The 23,001-nt window shown below is 40.6% G+C and overlaps 1 protein-coding gene across 4 annotated transcripts; it reads left to right on the top strand.

Annotated features, from left to right (window-relative positions):
• The first annotated feature begins 663 nt into the window (after positions 1-663).
• Positions 664-22,998, top strand: LOC110964561 (transmembrane protein 106B-like). Of its 4 annotated transcripts, none has more exons than XM_022213338.2 (9): positions 664-806; positions 15,082-15,242; positions 15,652-15,855; positions 15,984-16,047; positions 16,816-16,975; positions 17,569-17,709; positions 17,801-17,850; positions 19,671-19,724; positions 19,811-22,998. In XM_022213338.2, exons 2-9 carry the CDS (start codon positions 15,158-15,160, stop codon positions 19,947-19,949), a joined length of 897 nt encoding a protein of 298 aa, XP_022069030.2. In that variant the 5' UTR covers positions 664-806; positions 15,082-15,157; the 3' UTR covers positions 19,950-22,998. The 4 variants fall into 4 exon arrangements, with proteins under 4 accessions (XP_022069030.2, XP_022069032.1, XP_022069033.1 ...); XM_022213339.2 differs by having other exon boundaries at positions 703-906; XM_022213340.2 differs by lacking the exon at positions 15,082-15,242 and having other exon boundaries at positions 666-806.
• Positions 22,999-23,001: the final 3 nt, after the last annotated feature.

The raw sequence follows: 23,001 nt of genomic DNA, 5'->3' as shown, positions 1-23,001 counted from the left end.
AGTAAATTGATATAAATTGATAAAAGGGCAGAACGTTAATATAAAAAATGGCCTGTGAAAGAATATTGAGGTATTTTCAAACTGAAAGCCCAAGAAGACTTTCGAGGATTTAATTGAAAGTGGTTATTTCTTTGAAGTATATTGGTCAGAGGCTAGATACATTGATTCTCCCTGATGGGGTCCTTAATCACTGATCAGTTCAGGTGGAGGTTGATAAAGTTTTTTTCTTCCTTTTCTGAAACTTTGGTTTTCGGGTTATGTTTGGGATATCGTAAAAGCCTCCAATGGCAAACAGTGAAAAGAAGTACTAAAGGATAGACGACAATATTTCTGTAAAAGAAACTGATCAACTCTGTGGAATAGTCAGATATTTGAAAGTCACAAACATCTAGACATTGTGTGTCTAGACTGAAGTTTGTAAACAAAACATGCTGTATTCCTAAGTAACAAATGCAGAAGTTAAAGGTTAGTGAAGTGTTTTCCTCTTTCCTATTTCTTCATCTAAAGGCAGTTTTTAACTTAGGGTTTATGCAGTCACAGAATTTCTTCAATCAACCGGGCTGTACTTAAAAAGATAAACAGATAAACAGTATTTTCGCTAAACCAGCCCATCCAGGTGTACACAGTAAACCGCAACTCCTTGTCTGTGGAAGGCAGCATAACGCTCTACGATGTAGAAAGAAGGAGAAGAAGAAGAAGCTTCCCGTGGTTACAGTACATTCGCGCATGCCAGTTTTCAGACGATAAATACTACATGATCCAATAGCTCTAGCATTCCGATAGTCTTCTTAAAAAGTCACATACAGGTAATTCCGTTTTAAACTTTTTACTGAAATTACTTACTATTGTAGCAGTTTACTGACCGACATTTCTTGAAGAAGCTGCGTTTGATATTAACCTAGCTAGGTAAGTTAGCTTACATAGTATTGGTCACGGCTAGTGTTCATTGTGTACATTTTGTTAGCTGTGAGCTAGTGAACGAACAGGGTATATGTCTGGTAGTGTTTTTCTTTCGATGGGTTCGGACAGTTTGCGTCTTCACTTCGATTTACTATATAATTTATTTCTAATATTGACTGGCTCTGAAGCACTGGCTGTAACTGAACCTTCAACTAAACGTAGCTAGCCGTGTTAACTTGTCGGTAAAATGCTATTAACTACATTTTAGCAAATCAAGCTAATGTTCTGCTGTGTGTTATGATGGGAGGCTGCTGAGGGTCTGAGTGTTTCTGTGAATAAACCCGAGTTAAGCTTGAAGTTCTGCTCTGGATCTGTTCCACTGAAAGGACAGACTAACACACAACACAACAGTGGACGTGCTTGCACATTGTGGCTTTTCATGGTGAGACTATAATCAGTTTTGTGGCTGATTATTAACCATTCAGCCTGTGTTGAGTTGTGACTATCCCCAGTGAACCTGAGCATGTTTCCTGAACAATCACCAGGTGTTAAAAACACCTGGCAGAAAGACAAAGATCTACGTGGATGAAGTGGAATGGTTGAAGAGCTGATCGGTATCACAATGAGTAAAACGGTGGTCTTCTTAATTTTACCGCTGGATAACATGGTTTCGAATCCTCTCACCATACTTGAAAAATATGTGTTTTTTTTTTTTATTTCGGCCCACACATTTCTTTTTACTCTCTGTAGATGATGTTTACATAGATACAGACTTTATTAAGTTGTGATGTTGACGTTTTTGGTGAGGTCTTCTTTATCTGGTATCTTTATTTCACGCACAACCAGGTCTGATCGTGACGAATCTGCGAACTAAACATCTGGTGACGGAAACTATCGTCAGTTAACCTGATCACCAGTTAAACTAGAACACTGGCATGCCTGTTGTGGTGGTCTCAGTACAGTTACACCTAATGATTTTTATTTTACTTTACACGTCTGTAAGCACTACTTGGCATGTAATTCAGCTAATTCTTATCCAACTGCTCTCTCAGCTTTAACCTAATTCAAAACAAAACCTTCTTGGGAATAGATTAAACCTTTGGTGTAAGTGTTTTGTTTTGTTTTTGGCATTAAAGATCTTAAATCCAGTGTCCAATAGAATAGAATAGAATAGAATCACTTTATTCATCCTCGAAGGGAAATTCAGTTGTCAGGGTTCTTATCTGTTTAATTTTGAATTGAATAGCCTGACTGCTGATGGGAAGAAAGATTTCCTAAATCTTTCGGTCTTGCAGCACAGGGATAGGAGCCGTTCAACTTATTATCAAAGTGGACACCTAAATATTTATATGATGTCACCATCTCGATGTCCACGCCCTCTTCAGCCAGTGAACACTGGCTGAAGAGGGGGTTTGGATCTGTGGAAATCTACGATCATTTGTCTTTGAGGGGTTGAGTAGCAGGCAGTTTTTGTGACTCCAGTCACTGAAGGCACTTATCAGATCTCTGTATTCAGCTTCATGTCCATTTCTGATACATGCCACGATAGCAGTGTCATCAGAGTATTTCCGAATGTGGCAGGACTCAGTGCTGTATTTGAAGTCAGATGTATAGAGTGAACAGGAATGGAGCCAGGACTGTTCCTTGTGCAGCCCCAGTACTACTCATTAATGTCCCAGAAACACAGTTCCCCAGCCTGACAAACTGCGGCTTTCCTGTCAGGTAATCTGTAATCCATGAAACACAGGAAGGATCCACTCCCATCTCTGTGAGCTTGTCTTTGAGGATGGTGGGTTGGATGGAGTTGAATGCATTTGAAAAATCAAAGAACATGATTCTCACATAAACTCCAGGTTCCTCCAGATGAGACAGGGCACGGTGAAGCATGAAGAGGATGGCATCATCCAGTCCAATGTGTTCTTTGTAAGCAAACTGCAGAGAATCTAGTTTGTCTTTGACCTCAAGCCTCAGTAGACGTAAAACCAGCCGCTCCAGAGTTTTCATGATGTGTGAGGTCAGAGCAGTCGGTCTGTAGTCGTTCAGTTCAGCCGGACATTTGATTTTTGGTACCGGTACAATACAGGATGTTTTCCATAGAGCAGGCACCCACCCCAGCTGTAGACTCAGGTTGAAGATCCTGTGGAGAGGTTGACACAGTTGTGCAGCACAGTCTTTAAGCAGTCTTGGACATACACCATCTGAGCCAGGTGCCTTCGCAGGGCAAAGTCTCTAGGCCCATAAAGGCCTCTCTAAGGCCTTAAAGGATTAACAAAGTGGTGCAGGGTGAACTGTCTCTTCTCTTTGTCTTTCCCTGTTTTAAAGAAGCCATCAAGAGTTTTGATAGGCACCCAATCATATTTTTTATTTCTGTTGTTGTAAGTTAACACAATTCCTCAATGAAGAAATGGCTCTCCTATGCAGGGAGACCTTCTGCAGAATCTTTGTTTCTAATGAGGCTGAAATTCACCATGAAAAAAAAAATACAGTGGGAGACAAAAAACAAACTGTAAGAATTACAGTGTCATAAAATCCTGAAGGAGAAATGTCAAATCGAGGCATCAAGGCAAGTTTGGAAGGCAAAATGGAGGTGAAATTACACATTGAATAAGTTGCTTTGAACTACAAATTCTTAATTTTGCAACAAATTTGTATGGAAGAAACAGGTATTTCTGAGTTTGAGCATTATTTATGGTTGACAAATTTCCTGTTAGTTTCCCTCTTTTAAAAGGGCAGTACCCCTGTGTACAAATAAATACTTGTGCAACAGACTGCTGTCCTTCCATATTTTTGTTCTTGTTACTATGCAGAATACATGTACTTGTTAAGTATAAGTCAAATCAGGCAGAAATAGCTAAAAAGAATTGATGTGAATGAAAATGAAGTTAGATCGTGGTGTAGGATTTGCCTATAGATAGATCCTGAAAATAAATAACAATTTGGTGACAACGTGACATACACTACCAGTCAAAAGTTTGGACACACTTTCTCATTTAAATGAATGAGAAAGAGTGTCTAAACCTTCGACTGGTAGTGTATGTCAGATTTAATCATGACCACACAGTCACTGATCTCATCGTGCCTTGCAGATATCTCGGTATGGATGAAAAAACGCCACCTTCAACTTAACCTCTCCAAGACTGAGCTCCTTGTTATCCCAGCCAGTCCCTTTACTAAAATTCTAAAAGCTCAGATCTTCACTGAACACCTTTGCACTTGAGAGACTGCAAATACATTTTTTTTAAAAAAAAGAATCCTATTATGTCTACTGCCTGTAGACCATAAAGTCCTATTATGACTCTTGAACTTGTTCAATGGCACTCGTCCAGGTTGTTATCACCTGAATAGATCCTTGCTTGTGTTGTAGCCACTGTCAGATGTCACTTTGGATAAAAGCGTCTGCTAAATGAAATTGTAGAATTGTAGATCCCCACCCTTGGTTTAAATATGTGGATGACACTTTGGTCAAAATCCAAGCCTAAGAAGTGCAAGCTTCGTTGAAGTACAATAACCAGGTACACAGCTACATCAGTTTCACAACAGAAAATGTGAGGGATAACAAAATGGCTTTTTTGGACAGTGTTGTATACATGGAGAAAGATGGAAGCCTGAACACTGAAGTCTATGGAAAACATACAGACAAATAGGTATTGACCTGCTGTTTTATTCCCACCACCCACTGGAACATAAGCTTGAGGTTATCTGAGAATGACCCCACTAACAGAGGGAAAAGAGAAGGAACACTCACATTATAGGAAAAACTGTGGCTACTCCACCTGGGTTCTCATTAACTCAACAAAAAGATCTGGAAATTACAGCACCTCAGCAAACAGAGAAGAAAAGAACAGGTGAAACATCATCACCATTTTATACACACGTGGACAAAATTGTTGGTACCCCTCAGTTAAAGAAGGAAAAACCCACAATTCTCACTGAAATCACTTGAAACTCACAAAAGTAACAATAAATAAAAATTTATTGAAAATTAAATAATCAAAATCAGCCATCGCTTTTGAATTGTTGATTAACATAATTATTTAAAAAAACAAACTAATGAAATAGGGCTGGACAAAAATGATGGTACCCATAACTTAATATTTTGTTGCACAACCTTTTGAGGCAATCACTGCAATTAAACGATTTCTGTATTTGTCAATGAGCGTTCTGCAGCTGTCAACAGGTATTTTGGCCCACTCCTCATGAGCAAACAGCTCCAGTTGTCTCAGGTTTGATGGGTGTCTTCTCCAAATGGCATGTTTCAGCTCCTTCCACATATGTTCAATGGGATTCAGATCTGGGCTCATAGAAGGCCACTTTAGAATAGTCCAACGCTTTTCTCTCAGCCATTCTTGGGTGTTTTTGGCTGTGTGTTTTGGATCGTTGTCCTGTTGGAAGACCCATGACCTGCGACTGAGACCAAGCTTTCTTACACTAGGCAGCACATTTCTCTCCAGAATGCCTTGATAGTCTTCAGATTTCATCGTACCTTGCACACTTTCAAGACACCCTGTGCCAGATGCAGCAAAGCAGCCCCAAAACATTACTGAGCTTCCTCCATGTTTCACCGTAGGGACAGTGCTCTTTTCTTCGTATGCTTGGTTTTTGAGTCTATGAACATAGAGTTGATGTGCCTTACCAAAAAGCTCCAGTTTGGTCTCATCTGTCCAAAGGACATTCTCCCAGAAGCTTTGTGGCTTGTCAACATGCATTTTTGCAAATTCCAGTCTGGCTTTTTTATGAGTTTTTTTCAGCAGTGGTGTCCTCCTTGGTCGTCTCCCATGAAGTCCACTTTGGCTCAAACAACGACGAATGGTGCGATCTGACACTGATGTACCTTGGCCTTGGAGTTCACCTTTAATTTCTTTGGAGGTTGCTCTGGGCTCTTTGGATATAATTCGAACGATCCGTCTCTTCAATTTGTCATCAATTTTCCTCTTGCGGCCACGTCCAGGGAGGTTGGCTACTGTCCCGTGGGTCTTGAACTTCTGAATAATATGAGCCACTGTTGTCACAGGAACTTCAAGCTGTTTAGAAATGGTCTTATAGCCTTTACCTTTAAGATGTTTGTCTATAATTTTTTTTCGGATGTCCTGGGACAATTCTCTCCTTCGCTTTCTGTTGTCCATGTTCAGTGTGGTACACACCTTTTCACCAAACAGCAGGGTGACTACTTGTCTCCCTTTAAATAGGCAGACTGACTGATTATGAGTTTGGAAACACCTGTGATGTCAATTAAATGACACACCTGAGTTAATCATGTCACTCTGGTCAAATAGTTTTTAATCTTTTATAGAGGTACCATCATTTTTGTCCAGGCCTGTTTCATTAGTTTGTTTTTTTAAATAATTAAATTAATCAACAATTCAAAAGTAATGGCTGTTTTTGATCATTTAATTTTCAATAAATTTTTATTTATTGTTACTTTTGTGAGTTTCAAGTGATTTCAGTGAGAATTGTGGATTTTTCCTTCTTTAACTGAGGGGTACCAACAATTTTGTCCACGTGTGTATGTTGTTGGTATGTCTGAGAAATTCTGGATTTTCTCCAAACACAACATACCATTGCACTACACCCATCAACATTCTGTGATAAACTGACTCAACACAGGAGAGCCAGCTCCTCAGGACAAGATTCAGTTCACCTGCATCTGAAGGATAAAGAACACTCCTTTGAGCACAATGTTCACATGCTGGACAGAGGCGACAGATGGTTTGAGAGAGGAGTGAAGGAAACCAGAAGCCATCTGTCAAACTGGAACAGCCATCTCTAAACAGAGGAGGGGGTTACACCTCACTTATCAAGCACCTGTAATGCTGTGCCAAGATAACTCCCCAGAAAGTTTAACCATCATTGAGTCACTTCTGACATGTGGCAGATACATATCCTTTATTTTTTAAACTGGCCGCTCTACAATGATTATTGCTGTCATCCCTGTTGGACCACCCAATTTCACAGCCATTTACCCCTGCAGGCATGTGAGTCCTGAATGGTGAATGAACCATTTGCCATGTGAACTGGAGTGACTATAAATTCTGTAACTCACCATTAATCGGTTAGAACTGAAGAAACCTCTTGGCTGAGGTGAAATGTCTTGAAAAATCCAAAAGAGAGGTCCGGTTGTTTTTGCTGAAGCTCTTTGAATTACCATGACACGGATAAATGAAAATCTACATAGACATTTCAAGTCAAGATGCCAAGAGGAAAAAATCTGGGTGACTTTGAATGAAGATTCAGTGTTCGACTGTGAATGACTGGAGCTTCAGTCACAAAGACTACTCAATTGGCTGGTATTTCAATCTTTACATTTGATGACTGTGATGCTGGTAATATTAGTATGACGTGTATATGTCGCATGTCAGATCCATAAATATTTGTTCATATAATTTTCAGAATTTCAGCTCTGTATACCACCAAAATGGCTTTGAAATTGAACAATTAAGATGTGCGTTAAGTGCAGACTTTCAGCTTTAATTTAGGTTATTTACATCCAAATCACAACAGTGTAGGAATTACAACACATTTTGTATGCGCCCTCTACCTTTTAAAGGGATCAAAATAATTGGACTAACTAACATCATCATCAATCAAATTTTCGCTTTTAGTATTTGGTTGCAAATCCTTTGCAGTTAATGACGGCTAGAAGTCTTGGACATCACCAGATACTGGGTTTCATCCCTGGTGATGCTCTGTCAGGCCTTACTGCTGCTGTCTTCAGTTACTGTTAATTTTTGAGGTCTTTTCCATTGAGTTTTGTCTTTAGCAAGTGCAATGCATGCTCAATTTCATTCAGGTCAGGTGGTTGACATGGCCATTGCAAAACATTCCACTTTTTGCCTTAAGGAGTTTTCCTTGGTTGCTTTCTTGGTATGCTTCGGGTCATAGTCCATCTACACCGCGAAGTGCCATCCAATGAATTCTGAAACATTTGGCTAAGTATAAGCTGACAACTGTCACATCATCAATAAACATAAGAGACCCAGTTTCATTGGCAGGGATGCATGTTCACACCATTACACTACCACCACCATGCTTTAGTGATCAGTTGGCATGCTTTGGATCTTGAGCAGTTCCTTCCCTTCTCCATATTCTTCTCTTTCTGTCACACTCTGTCTCATCAGTCCATATGATATCATTCAGAACTGCAGAGGCTCTTTTAGATGTTTTCTTTTTTTTGACAAACTCTAATCTGGCCTTCCTGTTTTTGAGTCTCACCAATGCTTTCCACTTTGTAGTGAGCAACACACAATGAAAATAAAAACTTGGCCTGAGGGAGCTCTCTCTCAGCTTCAGGACTGCTTTGAACACACCATCTGGGATTTATTTGACAGTCAGGACTTACAAGAGCACACAGACACTGTACTCTCCTACATCAGCAGCTACACGGACATTGTAACAGTTCAGAATGCATCCGGGTTTTCCCAAATCAAAAACCCTGGATGACCAGTGACATCCAGAAACTCCTCAAACTCTGCAACACTGCCTTCAGGTCTGGCAACAAACTTCAGTACCGCAAGGCCAGAGCCAACATGAAGAGAGGAATCAAAGAGGCCAAGGCAGCCTACAAAAGGAGGATTGAGGAGCACTTCACCGACAATAATCCTAGGAAGATGTGGCAAGGCATCCAACATATCACAAAGTACAAGGACAGAAATCCTGTGTCTGTGAACGCTGACACTTCACTGGCAGAGGAACTGAACCGTTTATTTGCCTGCTTTGAAGCTGTCAGGTCCACATCATGCAGACCACACCTACAAGCCCCAACAGCATCCTAACACTCCATGAAAATGGAGTGAGACGGGTGCTGAGGACCGTAATCCCCAGGAAAGCTGCTGGTCCTGACGGAGTACTGGGAAAGGTACTCACGGGATGTGCCAACTAGCTGGCTGGGGTTTTCACCAAAATCTTCAATCAGTTCTTGTCACAAGCCACCGTCCCTCCCTGTCTAAAATCATCAACAATCATCCCAGTTCCCAAAAGACATCAACTGACAGCTTAAAGGACTACCGACCCGTCGCTCTCGCACCCATAATCACAAAATGCCTTGAGAAACTGGTTGCAGAGCACATCAAAATCAAACTGCCCCCCACACTCGACCCGTACCAGTTTGCCTACAGAGCAAATAGATCCACTGAGGACGCCATCGCCATAGCTCTTCACAAAGCGCTGAGTCACCTAGAACACCAGGGGAACTATGTGAGGATGCTCTTCGACTACAGCTCAGCTTTTAATACCATCATCCCGGACATTCTAGTCAACAAACTCTCTCTCCTTGAACTGCCCACATCCATCTGCAGATGGATAGAAGACTTTTTAACAGACCACCTACATACTGTCAGACTCGGCCCACACCACTTCCCCTCCATAACACTCAGCACCAGCTCCCCACACGGTTGTGTACTGAGTCCTTTATTGTACTCACTGTACACACACAACTGCACACCAACCCATCTCTCCAACTCCATCATCAAATTCGCTGACGATACCACCGTGGTCAGGCTCATCACAGGAGAAGATGTGTCAGCCTACAGAAATGAGGTTGGGAGACTGTCAGTGTGGTGTTCAGAGAACAATCTCATACTGAACACCACAAAAACAAAATAACTCATCCTGAGCGCAGCATGGACCCGGCCCCACTCCTCCTCAACGGGGTCCACGTTGAAAGGGTCCACTCATTCAAACTTCTGGGTGTTCACATCTCTAGGCTTGCGCTAGCCGATCTCCACAGCGCCATTGGCGCATCGTTTTGCTGGATGGCGCAGTCATTCTGAACCGTGTGATCCACAGTGGTGCTCTATTTTTCTTGTAAAAAGCAACAAAAGAGTTCGACTTACTTTTTCTTCGAAACGCCAAAGACACAAACAAACGTCAAAGACCCCCCCCAACCCCCCACCTCATCCCAAACATTCACATATATGTTTTTAAATACTTTAATTGCAGCATGAAGCAAACAACATACATACATTTAAGTAGAAATAAAATAGAACTGTTTAATTGAGCATTTTTTACCTCAAAATGCACCAGAATGCAGGAAAATGACTCAATTTTTTCCGCTATCACTGACACAGAAATTTGTGGCTTTTTGTGGCTCATTGTTATTCTTATGAGTGAGCCACAGTGGCTCTTCATTTCAAATTCCTAGTGCAAGCATAGCATCTCTGACGAACTCTCCTGGAGTGTTAAGACCACGGTGGTGGTGAAGAATGCCCAGCAGCGACTCCACTTCCTGAGAGTGCTCAGGAAAAACCACCTGGAGGAGAAGCTGCTGTTGACTGAGCCACCATTGAGAGCATCCTGGTGTACTGCATCACAGTGTGGTATGCTGGGTGCACTGCAGCCAACAGGAGAGCGCTGCAGAGTGATCAACGCCGCCCAGAAGATTACTGGCTGCCCCCTCCCCTCCCTGGACGATATCACCAGCTCTCGCTATCTCAGCAAGAAAAACAAGAAAACAAACAAGAAAACAAGAAAAGCACTCAGAGACTGCAGTACTTTGCCAAGGTTGTTTATTCCTCCATATGGCATTGTCAGAAATCCAGCATATTTTTGTCATAATGCAGCATTTTTTATTAGTTATTGGTGATCAGAAATCACGGCACTGTAGAATGTGGCCATTTAATGTAGATGTGCCCACTCACAAAATGACCTTGCCCTGACCACAAGCATATGTTATGCATGTGTACATTATGTACAGATACCAAGTCGCGTGACCTATATGTAGCGGGTGGTGAGAACTGATGGGACTCTTAAACACCTCCACAATTTAATCAGTTGTTGCTTGTATCGTTACGATAAGTCTGCAGCGGTAGATTTTTAGTAGGATCGCAATCATGTGATCGTCAGCAGGCAGCTGACATAGCTTTCATTTGTCATCATTTCAGTGTGCCGCTATCTCACAATAAGGAAATCTTTAACAAATCTGTGGATTCAGGCTATAAGCCGCGTCACTGCCAAAATTTAATGAGCTGGTCCTTTGTGTCATTTCTGACCTTTTCTGAAAATTTCAGCCAAAGCTGTTATTCCCTTTTTGAGTAATGTTATGCACAGACAAATGTACGCTGGTCGTCACGTAACTCCACTGCGTTCCTTGGTGGAGTAATAATGCTCTCGAGGGTATGGTATCATGGTGCGCTCCAGCACTCATTTTATGCAGACAGATGGGGTTGTAAGAAAAGTTGAGACACCTGCAAGATTTGGTAGCACTGACTTTCAAGGCTTGATTAACCTCTATTGCTGCAGAACAGCTTTAAGTTGTTAATCCATTTCTTGTTCCCTGAAAAAGGCCTTTTTATATAATCCTGAGATGTACATTATTTTTCAGTTTTGAGTAACCTTACCTTCTTTTTTAACCTCTGGCAGTTCACCACTTACCTTTGTATCATTTCAAGCTATCTTTGGACTTGAACTGCTTGAATTTCAATGTAAAAACAAATGGAACAATTGGAGTGTTCTAAAACTTTTGAGAACACTCCAAGTGTAAGTGTTTCAATTTGTTGTTGCACTTCTGTTGAGTCTGTACTGACAATGCTCATCACAAGTGCAAGAAGTGTTTTGTATGTATAGTCCGGAACACTGTGTCATTTCACCAGAAAAAATTGGAAAAACAATGTTTTCATTTGCGATGATGCCTATATGGCTGCCATCTTGGATTTTAAAAAATGACTGCCTTTAAAAAGGTTTTTGTCAATAACTCGGCTTCTAAATAACCTAGAAATTTGAGTTTGACAGCTAAACCACCATTTTCAGGGCCAGAGAATCCAGTGGTGTCAAAATAAATAGGCTAGATTGTTTTACAAGTGATCAGTCATGAACGTCCTCTAAGTTACTGTCCATTAGGAACCAACGTGCTCCTAATGACAGAAATGGGTTTACTCTTGAGGCAACCAAGGAGTCTTTATATATCACCATCATTGTCATTGTCAGTTTCATACTTGTTCTATATGTATTCATTCTGACACTCACTGCTGCGCTGGCAAAGATTGGTGCAAACTTTCTTTGTTCTGTAAGAACATCTGGCAGTAGAACAGTCTGTTTTGCATTGACGGCTACCTATCTCAAAGATGACCTTTGGAGCTAGAAGGGCATCTGTCATGGTTGGTTTCAGCTGGCTGTCGAACTCTTTGTGGTAGCCATTCTGCATGGGATCCAACTGAGGATCTTGCTGAGCAATGTTGGCCTGTTCCCACACTCTGGCTTGGATATGGACTTTCAGGACATGTTTTATAAGAACTTCAAGGGTAGGAGGTAGCTTGTCACTTTCTGCCATACGCTTGCAGAAGAGATGCCAGTACAGTTCAAAGATGGTCTTGATGTAGATGCTCCCCCAAAGGAGGGAGTAGGCTGCACAGACAAAGGTAGCCAAAATGGCCAAAATAGTTTCAATCACTTCTGCCTCTTTTGAAAGTGTCTGCAGAGAACTGATTGCATCTCTATCTGCCTTCATGTAGATTTGCAGCCAGGTTGCTTTGCTTATACGAGAGAACTTTCCAGTGTTGTCAGCACCTGTCAATGCATGGAAGACTGGCAAAGCCTTTGCTCTTTCTGCCCATATGGCTCTCCATATTGGCTCTATCTCCATAACCCCAGAGGCCATGGAAATGGACGTTTTCTTCAACATGATCTTATAGTTTGCTATGAATAACACTAGGAAATCTGTGTCTGGGGAGAAGAAAACCATCTGTGCATTTGGTGGGTTTCGCTGTGATGCCAGGACAGCCTGATTAGGCAGATCAGCAGTGTGTCTGCTTCTTTATGATTGTTGTAATGGAAAAGCAAGTCTTTGGTCCTCCTGGCATGCCCTGAAAAGAGGTGATGACCAGTTTTTTGTGATGTACTATTGTACTCTAGAGTCTTTGTAGCAAGATATTTGGTCAGGTCAGTCTTCTTCTTGTCATGTGAAAGGAACCTGCTCATTTCTTTATTGTTACGATTTTCTACGTTGTACATTCTCACTGAAGACATCAAAACTATGAACACACATTGAATTATGTAGTAACCAAAGCGTGAAATAAGTCAAAACATGTTTTATGTTTTAGATTCCTCAAAATGACCACCCTTAGCTTTGCACACTCTTGGCATTCTCTTGAAAGGTTTTCACTTCGGATGTGTGCCTTGTCAAGGTTAATTCGTGGAATTTCTTGCCTTCTTAATCGGGTTGGGACAGTTAGCTGTGTTGTGCAGAAGTCAGGGTGACTTCTGCACAGCACAGCAAGAACCAATCAGTTATGTAAAGAGAAACAACAGTTCACCACTACTTTAAGAACTGAAGGTCAGTCAGTCCGGAAAATTGCAAAAACTGTGAATGCATCCCAAGTAGGGCTGCAACTAACGATTATTTTAATAATCGATTAATCGGCCGATTATTTTTTTCGATTAATTGATGAATCGGATAAAAAAACATTTTTCATTTCTTTATTCAGAAATGGAAGATTTGGAATGACAGAACAAATAAGATCATTATAGGGAAACCTTCATCTTCAACCATTGACAGATTCCTCACGTCAGTGACGTTCATGTTGAGGATGCTCTCAGTGAGACAGCTGCTTGCTGTGGTGTACATGATGTCTTTCACATCATAAAGCCTATCAATGCAATTCATCCTGCCTCACTCCAACACAGACCAGTGTCTTCACTCAGATGTTGTCAGAAAATTAAAACTTGAGGCTTAATCTTCAAATTATTACCACTATAGTGTGCAAGTTACGTTTATTTGTAATGCATATTCAAACCATGCTTTAGCTGATGAAAGTGAAATAAAACCTATCTCTCACAGTCACACACGCCCCATCTCTGTCATTAATCAGTTAATAAGCTAACCCTAGCATCAGACAAGCGACCAGAGAGACTGATATTACGTTTCGTCACTTTAAAACGGAACACATGTAGGATAATGCAGTGACTTAAGGTGCGTGTCCACGAGATGCGACACATCGCATGTGGCCGGTTGGTGCGTTTCCAGCTGCGATCCGCTGTGTTTACCTGCAGTTGAGTTGCATAAAGTAGACTTGACTTCTACTGTCCTTAAACATCTAAACTAGCCTTCATTGAACTAAAACCAGGACAGGTTCAGCTGCTAAACAAATTATTTCTCACCTCAAATGCTTTAGAAATACTTTTCCCTGAAGTGTTTTCGAAATAATAGAGAAAGTTTGCGGCCCAGCCGCTGTGTTTATCAGACTCCTCTACTGGACCGTCAAGCTGAAAGCACGGTCACGTGACCCGCTCGTTACTGTCCGGCATCAGTGCGATTTTCAGATGCGAGCGTTCGCATGTAGTGGACACGCAGCATGTCTTTGTTTTGTGAAGCGTGAAATGCTCCCATACTTTTGAGGACTTCGGTCCAACTGTTTTCTCCGTGCTGGTCATGTTTCATTTGTTGAGTTTACTTCCCTTTGAAAATACCTCCTCTGCTCTGCCTCCACCTCGCTCTGTTCAACTCGCTCTGCAGGTGAAGTAGACGGCTCTGCAACATGACGAGAGACACATGAATCGCGCGACACAACGAATCGATAATGCAATTCGTTGCCTAGCTTTTAATAATCGATTATTATCAATTTTATCAATTCATTGTTGCAGCCCTAATCCCAAGTGCAGTTGCAAAAAGCATCAAGCGCTACAACAAAACTGGCTCACATGAGGACCACTCTATGAAAGGAAGACCAAGAGTCACCTCTGCGGCTGAGGATAAGTTTATCCAAGTCACCAGCCTCAGAAGTCGCAAGTTAACAGCACCTCAGATTAGAGTCCACATAAATGGCACACAGAGTTCTAGTAGCAGACACGTCTCGACATCAACTGTTCAGAGGACACTGGCCTTTATAGTCAAATAGCTGCTAAAAACACTACTAAGGAAAAGCAACATCCAGAAGAGATTTGTCTTGGCCAGGAAACACAAGGAAAGACCAGTGGAAATCTGTGCACGAGTCCAAATTTGAGATCTTTGGTTCCACTTGCCATGTCTTTGTGCAATGCAGAAAACGTGAACAGATGGTCTCTATGTGCATGGTTCCTTCCGTGAAGCATGGAGGAGGAGGTGTGATGGCGTGGGGGTGCTTTGCTGGTGAGACTGTTGGGGATTTATTCAAAACTGAAAGCACACTGAACCAGCATGGCTACCACTGCATCCTTCAGCAACATGCCATTATATCCAGTTTGTGTTTATTTGGATCATCATTTATTTGTCAACAGGACAATGACCCCAAACTTACCTGGGCTGTGCAAGGGCTAGACCTGACCTAGACCCAATCCAGATGGTTTGCATGAAATGGACTGCAGAGTGAAGGCAAAAGGGCCAACAAGTGCTCAGCATCTCTGGGAACTCCTTCAAGACTGTTGGAAAACCATTTCAGGTGACTACCTCTGAAGCACACCAAGAGGATGCCAAGAGTGTGCAAAGCAGTAATCAAAGCAAAGGGTCGCAATTTTGAAGAAATTGAAAAATAAAACATTTTGACTTATTTCACACTTTTTTGGTTTACTACATAATTCCATGTGTGTTGTTTCATAGTTTTGATGCCTTCAGTGATAATCTACAATGTAAATAGTCATGAAAATAAAGAAAAAACATTAAATGAGACAGTATGTCCAAACTTTTGATTGGTAGTATATAACACAACAGAAACTTTTAGAATAGCTACCTCTTACTGTTTCTAACTTGCTTTTCACTGTTCCCTGGCTCAGTGAGTCATTGAACTCAGGAAATAAGTGTTGTTATACTGAGCTTATATTGTGAATCACAGATGGCATTTTGTTTTCCAGGTCTGACTATGGGGAAGTCTTTTTCCCACCTCACGAAGCAGTCAGGCCATGATGAAGCTCAAGACAACCTGACATCTCCTCTGGAGGACAACCAGTCTGAGAATGTCAAGGGTGGTGATGTCTCTCAGTTTCCTTATGTGGAGTTCACGGGGCGGGACAGTGTGACATGTCCTACATGTCAGGGCACTGGGAGAATCCCCAGAGGTAACACCACAGTGTACAATAATCTTCCTGTTGACAACTACTGTAAGAGGATCGTGCAAAATAGGCTTTAGGTTGACCACTCTTTAGTAAGAACTAACAGTGACTCATCACTGTTTCCTGTATTTTAGGACAGGAAAATCAACTCGTGGCATTGATTCCCTACAGTGACCAAAGACTGCGACCCAGAAGAACGTGAGTAAATTTGTCCTTTTTTATGTGCCTTTTGTTAGGTCTACACTAATGAAGTTTTAAATAATTATTTCTGTACACCACTCTGCTAAATTTAACACTCAATACCAACACACACACAATTTTGGTTGTCTTAATCATATTTTTTTAAAATTCAGACATTGCACAAACGATTAAAAAAAGTGTTTGTTTTAGTTTGTTGCTCCAAAATATAAAAAATTAGCAGTGTTTGAATATTTGATTAGAGATTATGGTATTAGTTAGACAAACACCAAAGTGGTATTTCTTTAACAAAAACTGCAGAGCATTAAGCGGCATTCACGTTGACCATTATTTTTCACAACATAGCTAACTCTGAAATTCCCCTGTACTGTGCATATGGTGCTGTATATCCATATTATTTGTCATTTTTAAAAACTTTGCAATCAATAACATACTGTGAATTAATGGCTCTGCAATATGGTGGAACTTCATAATACAATTTTAAAGTCCTTCTGCATTTGTTGATTAAACCCCCAAAACATCATCTCAGTCTATAGAGGTTAAATGTTTAGAAGTTTTTTCCCATGAATATAGTCCCTTCGTGTTCAAAATGCTTAGATCTAACTCTACTCTCCAAGTCTCTCTTCACCCACCCCCTTCCAACTCACTTACCAGCTCTAACCTGGACACAACTGCGATATTGATGTAGTTCAGCAACTGAATTAAACCAGTTAAATTTTTTATATCTGTTTAGGAAGGGAATCACATGGTTGTCACTGTCTTTTACAGAAAGTTGTATGTCACAGCATCAGTGGTGGTTTGCCTGTTACTGTCCAGTCTGGCTGTGTTCTTCCTCTTCCCTCGCTCCATTGATGTGTCCTATGTTGGGGTGAAATCCGTTTTCGTCAGCTATGACCAGGAAAAGCGCAGCGTGTATCTCAACATCACGGTGAGCTTCCACTCCTCGACTTGAAACTACTGCTCGCACACACATAGAGGGAGTGTGACTTCATTCTCTAAGGACACAATCACTCCACTATATCTTTACATAGCAAGTCATTTGTTGCTGTATTTCTGTTATATTAATGTTCATCCTTGTATATGTCAAACCTTTAAACAACATCACAAGGAAAATGTGTTTTTAAGGTCAATTATTAAATTAATAAATAGCCATATTCTTTTGAGTACAAAGTAAACCCTTGGCCTCAGAAGCTGATAAGATAAACTTTATTGATCTCTCATCAGGGGTGAGGATACAAATAAGGCATGAAAGAAGCAGGACAAGAATTTCAAAAATACAATAATGCAAAAAATGAAGATAACTTTGTAAGCGTTAGGCATATTGTGCACCTGTCTTTGACATCAGCTTGCAGATAAAGCATAAAAGTGACATGACAAATAACATTTGTGTGATTGGTTTGTGACAGATTGCAAAACTAATCAAACAGCTTATTAGATATTTCTCTGTACTGTCAACTTTGGATGATCATAATTGGCCCATTAGGGGATCTTTAACTCATCTAATGCAGATTGTCCTTCCAGAACACTCTCAACATCACCAACAACAACTACTACTCGGTGAAGGTTGCCAACATCACAGCTCAGGTACAGTTTGCCAAGACGGTGATTGGTAAATCTCGCATCAGTAACATCACTGCCATCAGTCCTCTGGACATGAAACAGGTAAGCTCTTCCTACATGTCTTTCCACCAGTTAAGTGTTCCGATTTGGGTGTCCACTTAGGCTCTTTATCGTTGTCCATCTCTCTTTCCAGATTGATTATATGGTCCCTACCATCATCGCAGATGAGATGAGCTACATGTAGTAAGTGCTGCATGATATGACAAATAGTCTGGAAAACCGGGTGTTTACACACATGATTTGGTCCATCGTAATTTGTTAATCACCAGGCTGATTTAGTGCCTCTCTGGTTGGCATGTGTAGCTACTGCAACAGCCATTGTGGGTAAAAGTTGTGCTTTTTTTGTTATTCACTGGTGCAGTCACACTCTCCCTGCCTGCACTCTCTGCCTGATGTGTAAAACAATCCATTTAGCTGTTGCTTTGTTCCATGGATAAAGCGATCTCTAGATGATTATTTTGATACACAAAATGAAGAGAGAGAGACGGAGGCTGGTGGAGAGGTCCCAACTCTCACATTTCTGATTAACATGATGATAGTGCAGAAGGCGGCGTAGAGGTACTACCTGAGCTAGTGAAGAACAAGTCCCACATTCGTTCTCAGCAGTTAACGCTGGAGTAGCAATGCTACACCCTATGGAGCTGTATTATTCATTAAACTTTAGAATACCAGTGGTTTGAGACTCTAGGGAACCATGATGACCATTCTGATCACTACTTGGCAATGTCAAACAATACATTGGAGGGAGTGTGTGTCTGTGGATGAATGTGTTTTGGAAAAAGAACATCTGAACATTAGTGGCTGGAATAGTTCCTGCTTTTGTCCCTTTTGAGAGTTCCATATCCTATACAATTGGATAGGTCATTGAAATGTTTGGTCATTATCAAGCAAGTTCTTTTTCTGTGACAGCCAAGGTCAGTGATGTTGCTTAAATAATATTTAGATATGTTTGGACAAGGGGCTGCACAGTGGTGGAGTGGTTAGCACTTTCGACTCGCAGCAAGAAGATCCTGGTTCGAATCCTGGGGTGGGCCTGGGATCTTTCTGCATGGAGTTTGCATGTGTGGGTTTTCTCCGGGTACTCCGGCTTCCTCCCACAGTCCAAAAATATGCTGAGGTTAATTGACTATTCTAAATTGCCCGTAGGTGTGAGTATGACAGTGGTTGTTTGTCTGTATATGTAGCCATGCGACAGACTGGCGACCTGTCCAGGGTGTCCCCTGCCTTCGCCCGAGTCAGCTGAGATAGGTTCCAGCCCCACCCCCACAACCCTAGTGAGGATAAAGCTGTGTATAGAGAATGGATGGATGTTTGGACAATATTTGTGTCAAAAATTAATTTAATTTCAGTAGAATGTGTGTGAAGTCTGTAAAGATATGTAGCGCAACTGTAAAATATGTATTAGATTGATTGCCAAAACTGCACAGTGGGGTAGTGGTTAGCACTTTCGCCTTGCAGCACGAAGATCCCCAGTTCAAATCCTGGTCTGGGCCCGAGATCTTTCTGCATGGAGTTTGCATGTTCTCCCTGTGCATGCGTGGGTTTTCTCCGGGTACTCCAGCTTCCTCCCACAGTCCAAAAATATGCTGAGGTTAATTAATTACTCTAAATTGTTTTAAGTTAACAAGCTTGCTTGCTCACATACTGAACTATGATTGTAACTAAAGTAAATACTAAGCAAACGTTAGCAAACTTGAATGTGGTCATGTAAGTAAATACACGGCTGTTTTGCAGTTAATGTCATGATTTGACTATTTTTTCACGGTTATCGTGAGGCACGCCTCCCTGTTAAAGAGTACCACCACGTGTTGTCTGTTGTTGTATTTTAACCGCCTGCCCCTCAAAGAATCAGTCAAGAATCATAAAGAACTAGTTTTGATCAGAGGAACCAGAATCATTTAAATAAAACCATGCTGAACCCTGCTCACTAGGCTTTAAAATGCACTGTATTATTTTTTGATTGATCAACAAGCAAGTTAGCTAACATTAGTTTTACTTTTCAGCGATTACTGCACTCTGCAAACCATCAAGGTCCACAACATTGTCATCATGATGCAGTAAGTTGATCCTCTGTCCTTTATTCTATATCAATTATTATGTGTAGTGTGTGTGGCCTCACCTCATGCGCCTCCATCCTGTACAGAGTGACTGTCACCACGGCATACTTTGGTCATGTGGAGCAGGTGTCTCAGGAGATGTACCAGTACGTGGACTGTGGAGGAAACACTACATCCATTAGAAGCATGAGCCAGCCGTTCGGCATCCCGCAGCTTGCTGTGTAACCACACCACTGTCCTCTGCACTGGATCCCTCTCAGGCCCTGAAATGTAGCCTTGATCGTTCACTGTGTTTTCCTCAGCTGCAGTATCTAACAAATTATTGTTGTCACGATATTATGATGTTAACTTCAATCCTAAATTGAAAGCACACTTTGACAGCACTAGATGCGACACATCGCATGTGTCTGTCTGTTCTGTACAAAATCCAAACTAAGATAAGATAATGATGTTTCTCATGCAGCAACGGAGAAACAAATAGAAGTGTTTTCTTGCAATTCTGACTTTTCACGGCACTATTTTAAGATGTAATTTAAACTATGCGTCATTACATCTCCTAATTAATAGAGCCTTACTTCGTAATTTCAAGACAACTAATAATTTTGACATGTGGATTTTATACATAATGTTTTTTCTTTTTTCTGTTTGACGAGTGTTATGTGCACCTATACATACTCGCCCAAACTACTCAAGTGCCCCAAAGCGTTGAGTTTTAACATCTAGCCCTACCTTCAGTGTAAGAAAGAGTGATCCTAACTTTAATTGTCCATGCAGGCCCACTTACTTTCTCTTATCACTTCAGCTCCCCTCTTCTATGGCGTCTCTCTTTCTCAGTTACATAATAAAACTTTCTTGGACAGTCCTGAGATAATAACACATTTTGTTCCTGATAATGCTTAATTTATCAGAATAGGCCTCTAACTTAATAGTTATTCTCTAGTAATGGTCTTTAAAAAGCAAATTAGTAGCATGATATCTCAAAATTTAAGCCAAGTTGTCATGATTGGCATAATCACTTCTTTTTTCAAATGATAAAATGATCATTTCTGTCATTTAGTACTGGACTGGGTTTTTATGCAGCAGCGGTAAAGTACTATGACATCAGATATCATAACATCACTGACATTATTAAACTGCATTCTTGTAGTTTGTTCTGTTTGAATACACCATCTATGATATCTGATTTACGAGTTGTACAATGCAAGTCAGAAGAATGAGCAAAAATACCCCTAATAACTGTAGATTTGAATACATGATTATTCTTTAAACCACAATGCAAATTGTCTATTTATGTTTATTTATAGTTTCATATTCTCCAGGAAGAAGTTCTATTTCTTCACCACAGTGTATTGCACTGTAAGAAGAAGAAAGTAGTGTTGTATGATAAGAATATTCCTTGTGTGCTCTATATGATTCTGAGATAAGTTCACATTGTTAGGTTCGCTTATCTAGTATTTGGTTGTTGGATGCTCAGTATATTTTTATTCCATTATTTGATCGATGTCATTTATCCCTGTCACTTTGTAATTAACTAATTAACTGCAATTAACTTTCCTTTTCATTCAGGTTATGAAAATTATGAGTGTGCTATTTACTGTATATTTAGTGACTCAGTTTCTAAGACACATTTGGGAAATCCACTTTTTTGTCTTTTTACCCAGATCAAACACTGATGATTTATCTGCTGTTTGCTATTTATAGAGTTATGACTCAGGCACAACAGCATTTAATACTTCAAAAGTGTGAAGCAGAATCATTTCTTGCATTGTAGTCAACTTTGGTGAACTTTGGTGAACTTATTTCTGACTATGTCGCTAGACACTACCAATTAACTTTAAGAAGGCTGTGAAATGTGGAACCAGGGAGTCCAAATCAGACGAACCAGAGAAGTAGTTGAGTGTTTTGCTGTGAAATCTTGGGTCTTGTCATAGATGTGGATGTCACTTTGGCACGACCCACCCCGTTTGTTGCTGTATACCCCTTCATGACCCAGACAGCTGCACCCTCCATCAGCACAACATTGCACCCTAACATATTGCAAGAATTGCTCAGGAATGTTCAAGGAACATAATAAAGTGCCAAGACATTGACCTAGCCTCCAAACTCCCCAGATCTCAGTCTGATCAAACATCCAAGGGGTGTACTGGAACAAGAACGGTCTATGGTGGTTCCACCCACAGAAATGTCTGCTATTAACGGCACTCTGGCAGACATCACAGGACACCCTTAGAGGTCTGGTGTTCATGGTTTGACAGATCACAGTTGTTTTGTTGGCACAAAAGGAATCTACACAATATTAGGCTAGATTTCTCAGTGTTGTGACTGAGGTGGCAATGTAAATGCTGCATAGGGTGTAGAAATTCAATATGAAAGCACAACTAGCTGACAGCAAATGCAATATAATGAGACAGGGCGGAAGGACTTTAATACTGGAGGGGAGGGGGGCTAACAGTTTCCATATACTTCCAGTATTTGTACAAACACAGAGCATCTCTGTGCTGGCCTCAGAGATTATGCTGATACTAAGAGCCTCATCTATAATTCTGAAACAAAATGGAAAACAAGCATATTTAATTCCATGCTGGACAGAAGTGAGACTGTAACTTCCAAGTCTATCCTGCTGATACAGCCTATGATTTTACGAATACACATGTTACGAATATGATGTTACATGTCAGGTTGAAAATTGTGCACATTAGTCATTACCACTTTCTTATCTATGTTAGTTTCTTCCAAGAAATAGTTTTCCTATTTTTCTAATGTGTATAAAAGTATGACTACTATGAAGTAATACTATGTCTAACCTTTCTCCTAATTTATTTCTTTGGTGATATTCTAAAGGGGTGTCTATTTTTTCATCTTCAAAAGTAATTTTGAATTTGAAAAACATCTCATGTATTTCCAGTTTGGCATGATTTCTGTTAACATAGAACTAAAATATATTTTTCCATCATATAAATACCTTAGAATTATGTACAAGGTCTTGAGCAAGCCTCGATAGAATGGGCAGAGAGATTGGAGCTGTATCATCTGTACTGAGTAAGAACTAAGGAAAAGCACTGTTACTTTCGTTTATAACCCTACCAACTGGCAGTTATTGTTTGTTGGTTAGCAGTCGGACATTTAACTTTTCAATGCTTTTTTAGAGCCCTGCTTGTGTCTTTCCCCTCATCTTACCTCTTTTGTCGCTCTCAACATTTTGTTGGTCTTTATTTCTACTGACATAGTGATTGTTGTGGGAGCATGAATAAAGTTTTAAAACCTGAACATCTAATTG

Source organism: Acanthochromis polyacanthus, chromosome 3 (genome assembly GCF_021347895.1).
Source record: "Acanthochromis polyacanthus isolate Apoly-LR-REF ecotype Palm Island chromosome 3, KAUST_Apoly_ChrSc, whole genome shotgun sequence".
NCBI lineage: Eukaryota > Metazoa > Chordata > Actinopteri > Pomacentridae > Acanthochromis > Acanthochromis polyacanthus.
The sequence above is the reverse complement of the archived record's forward strand: the minus strand, read 5'-3'. Positions and strand labels throughout refer to the sequence as shown.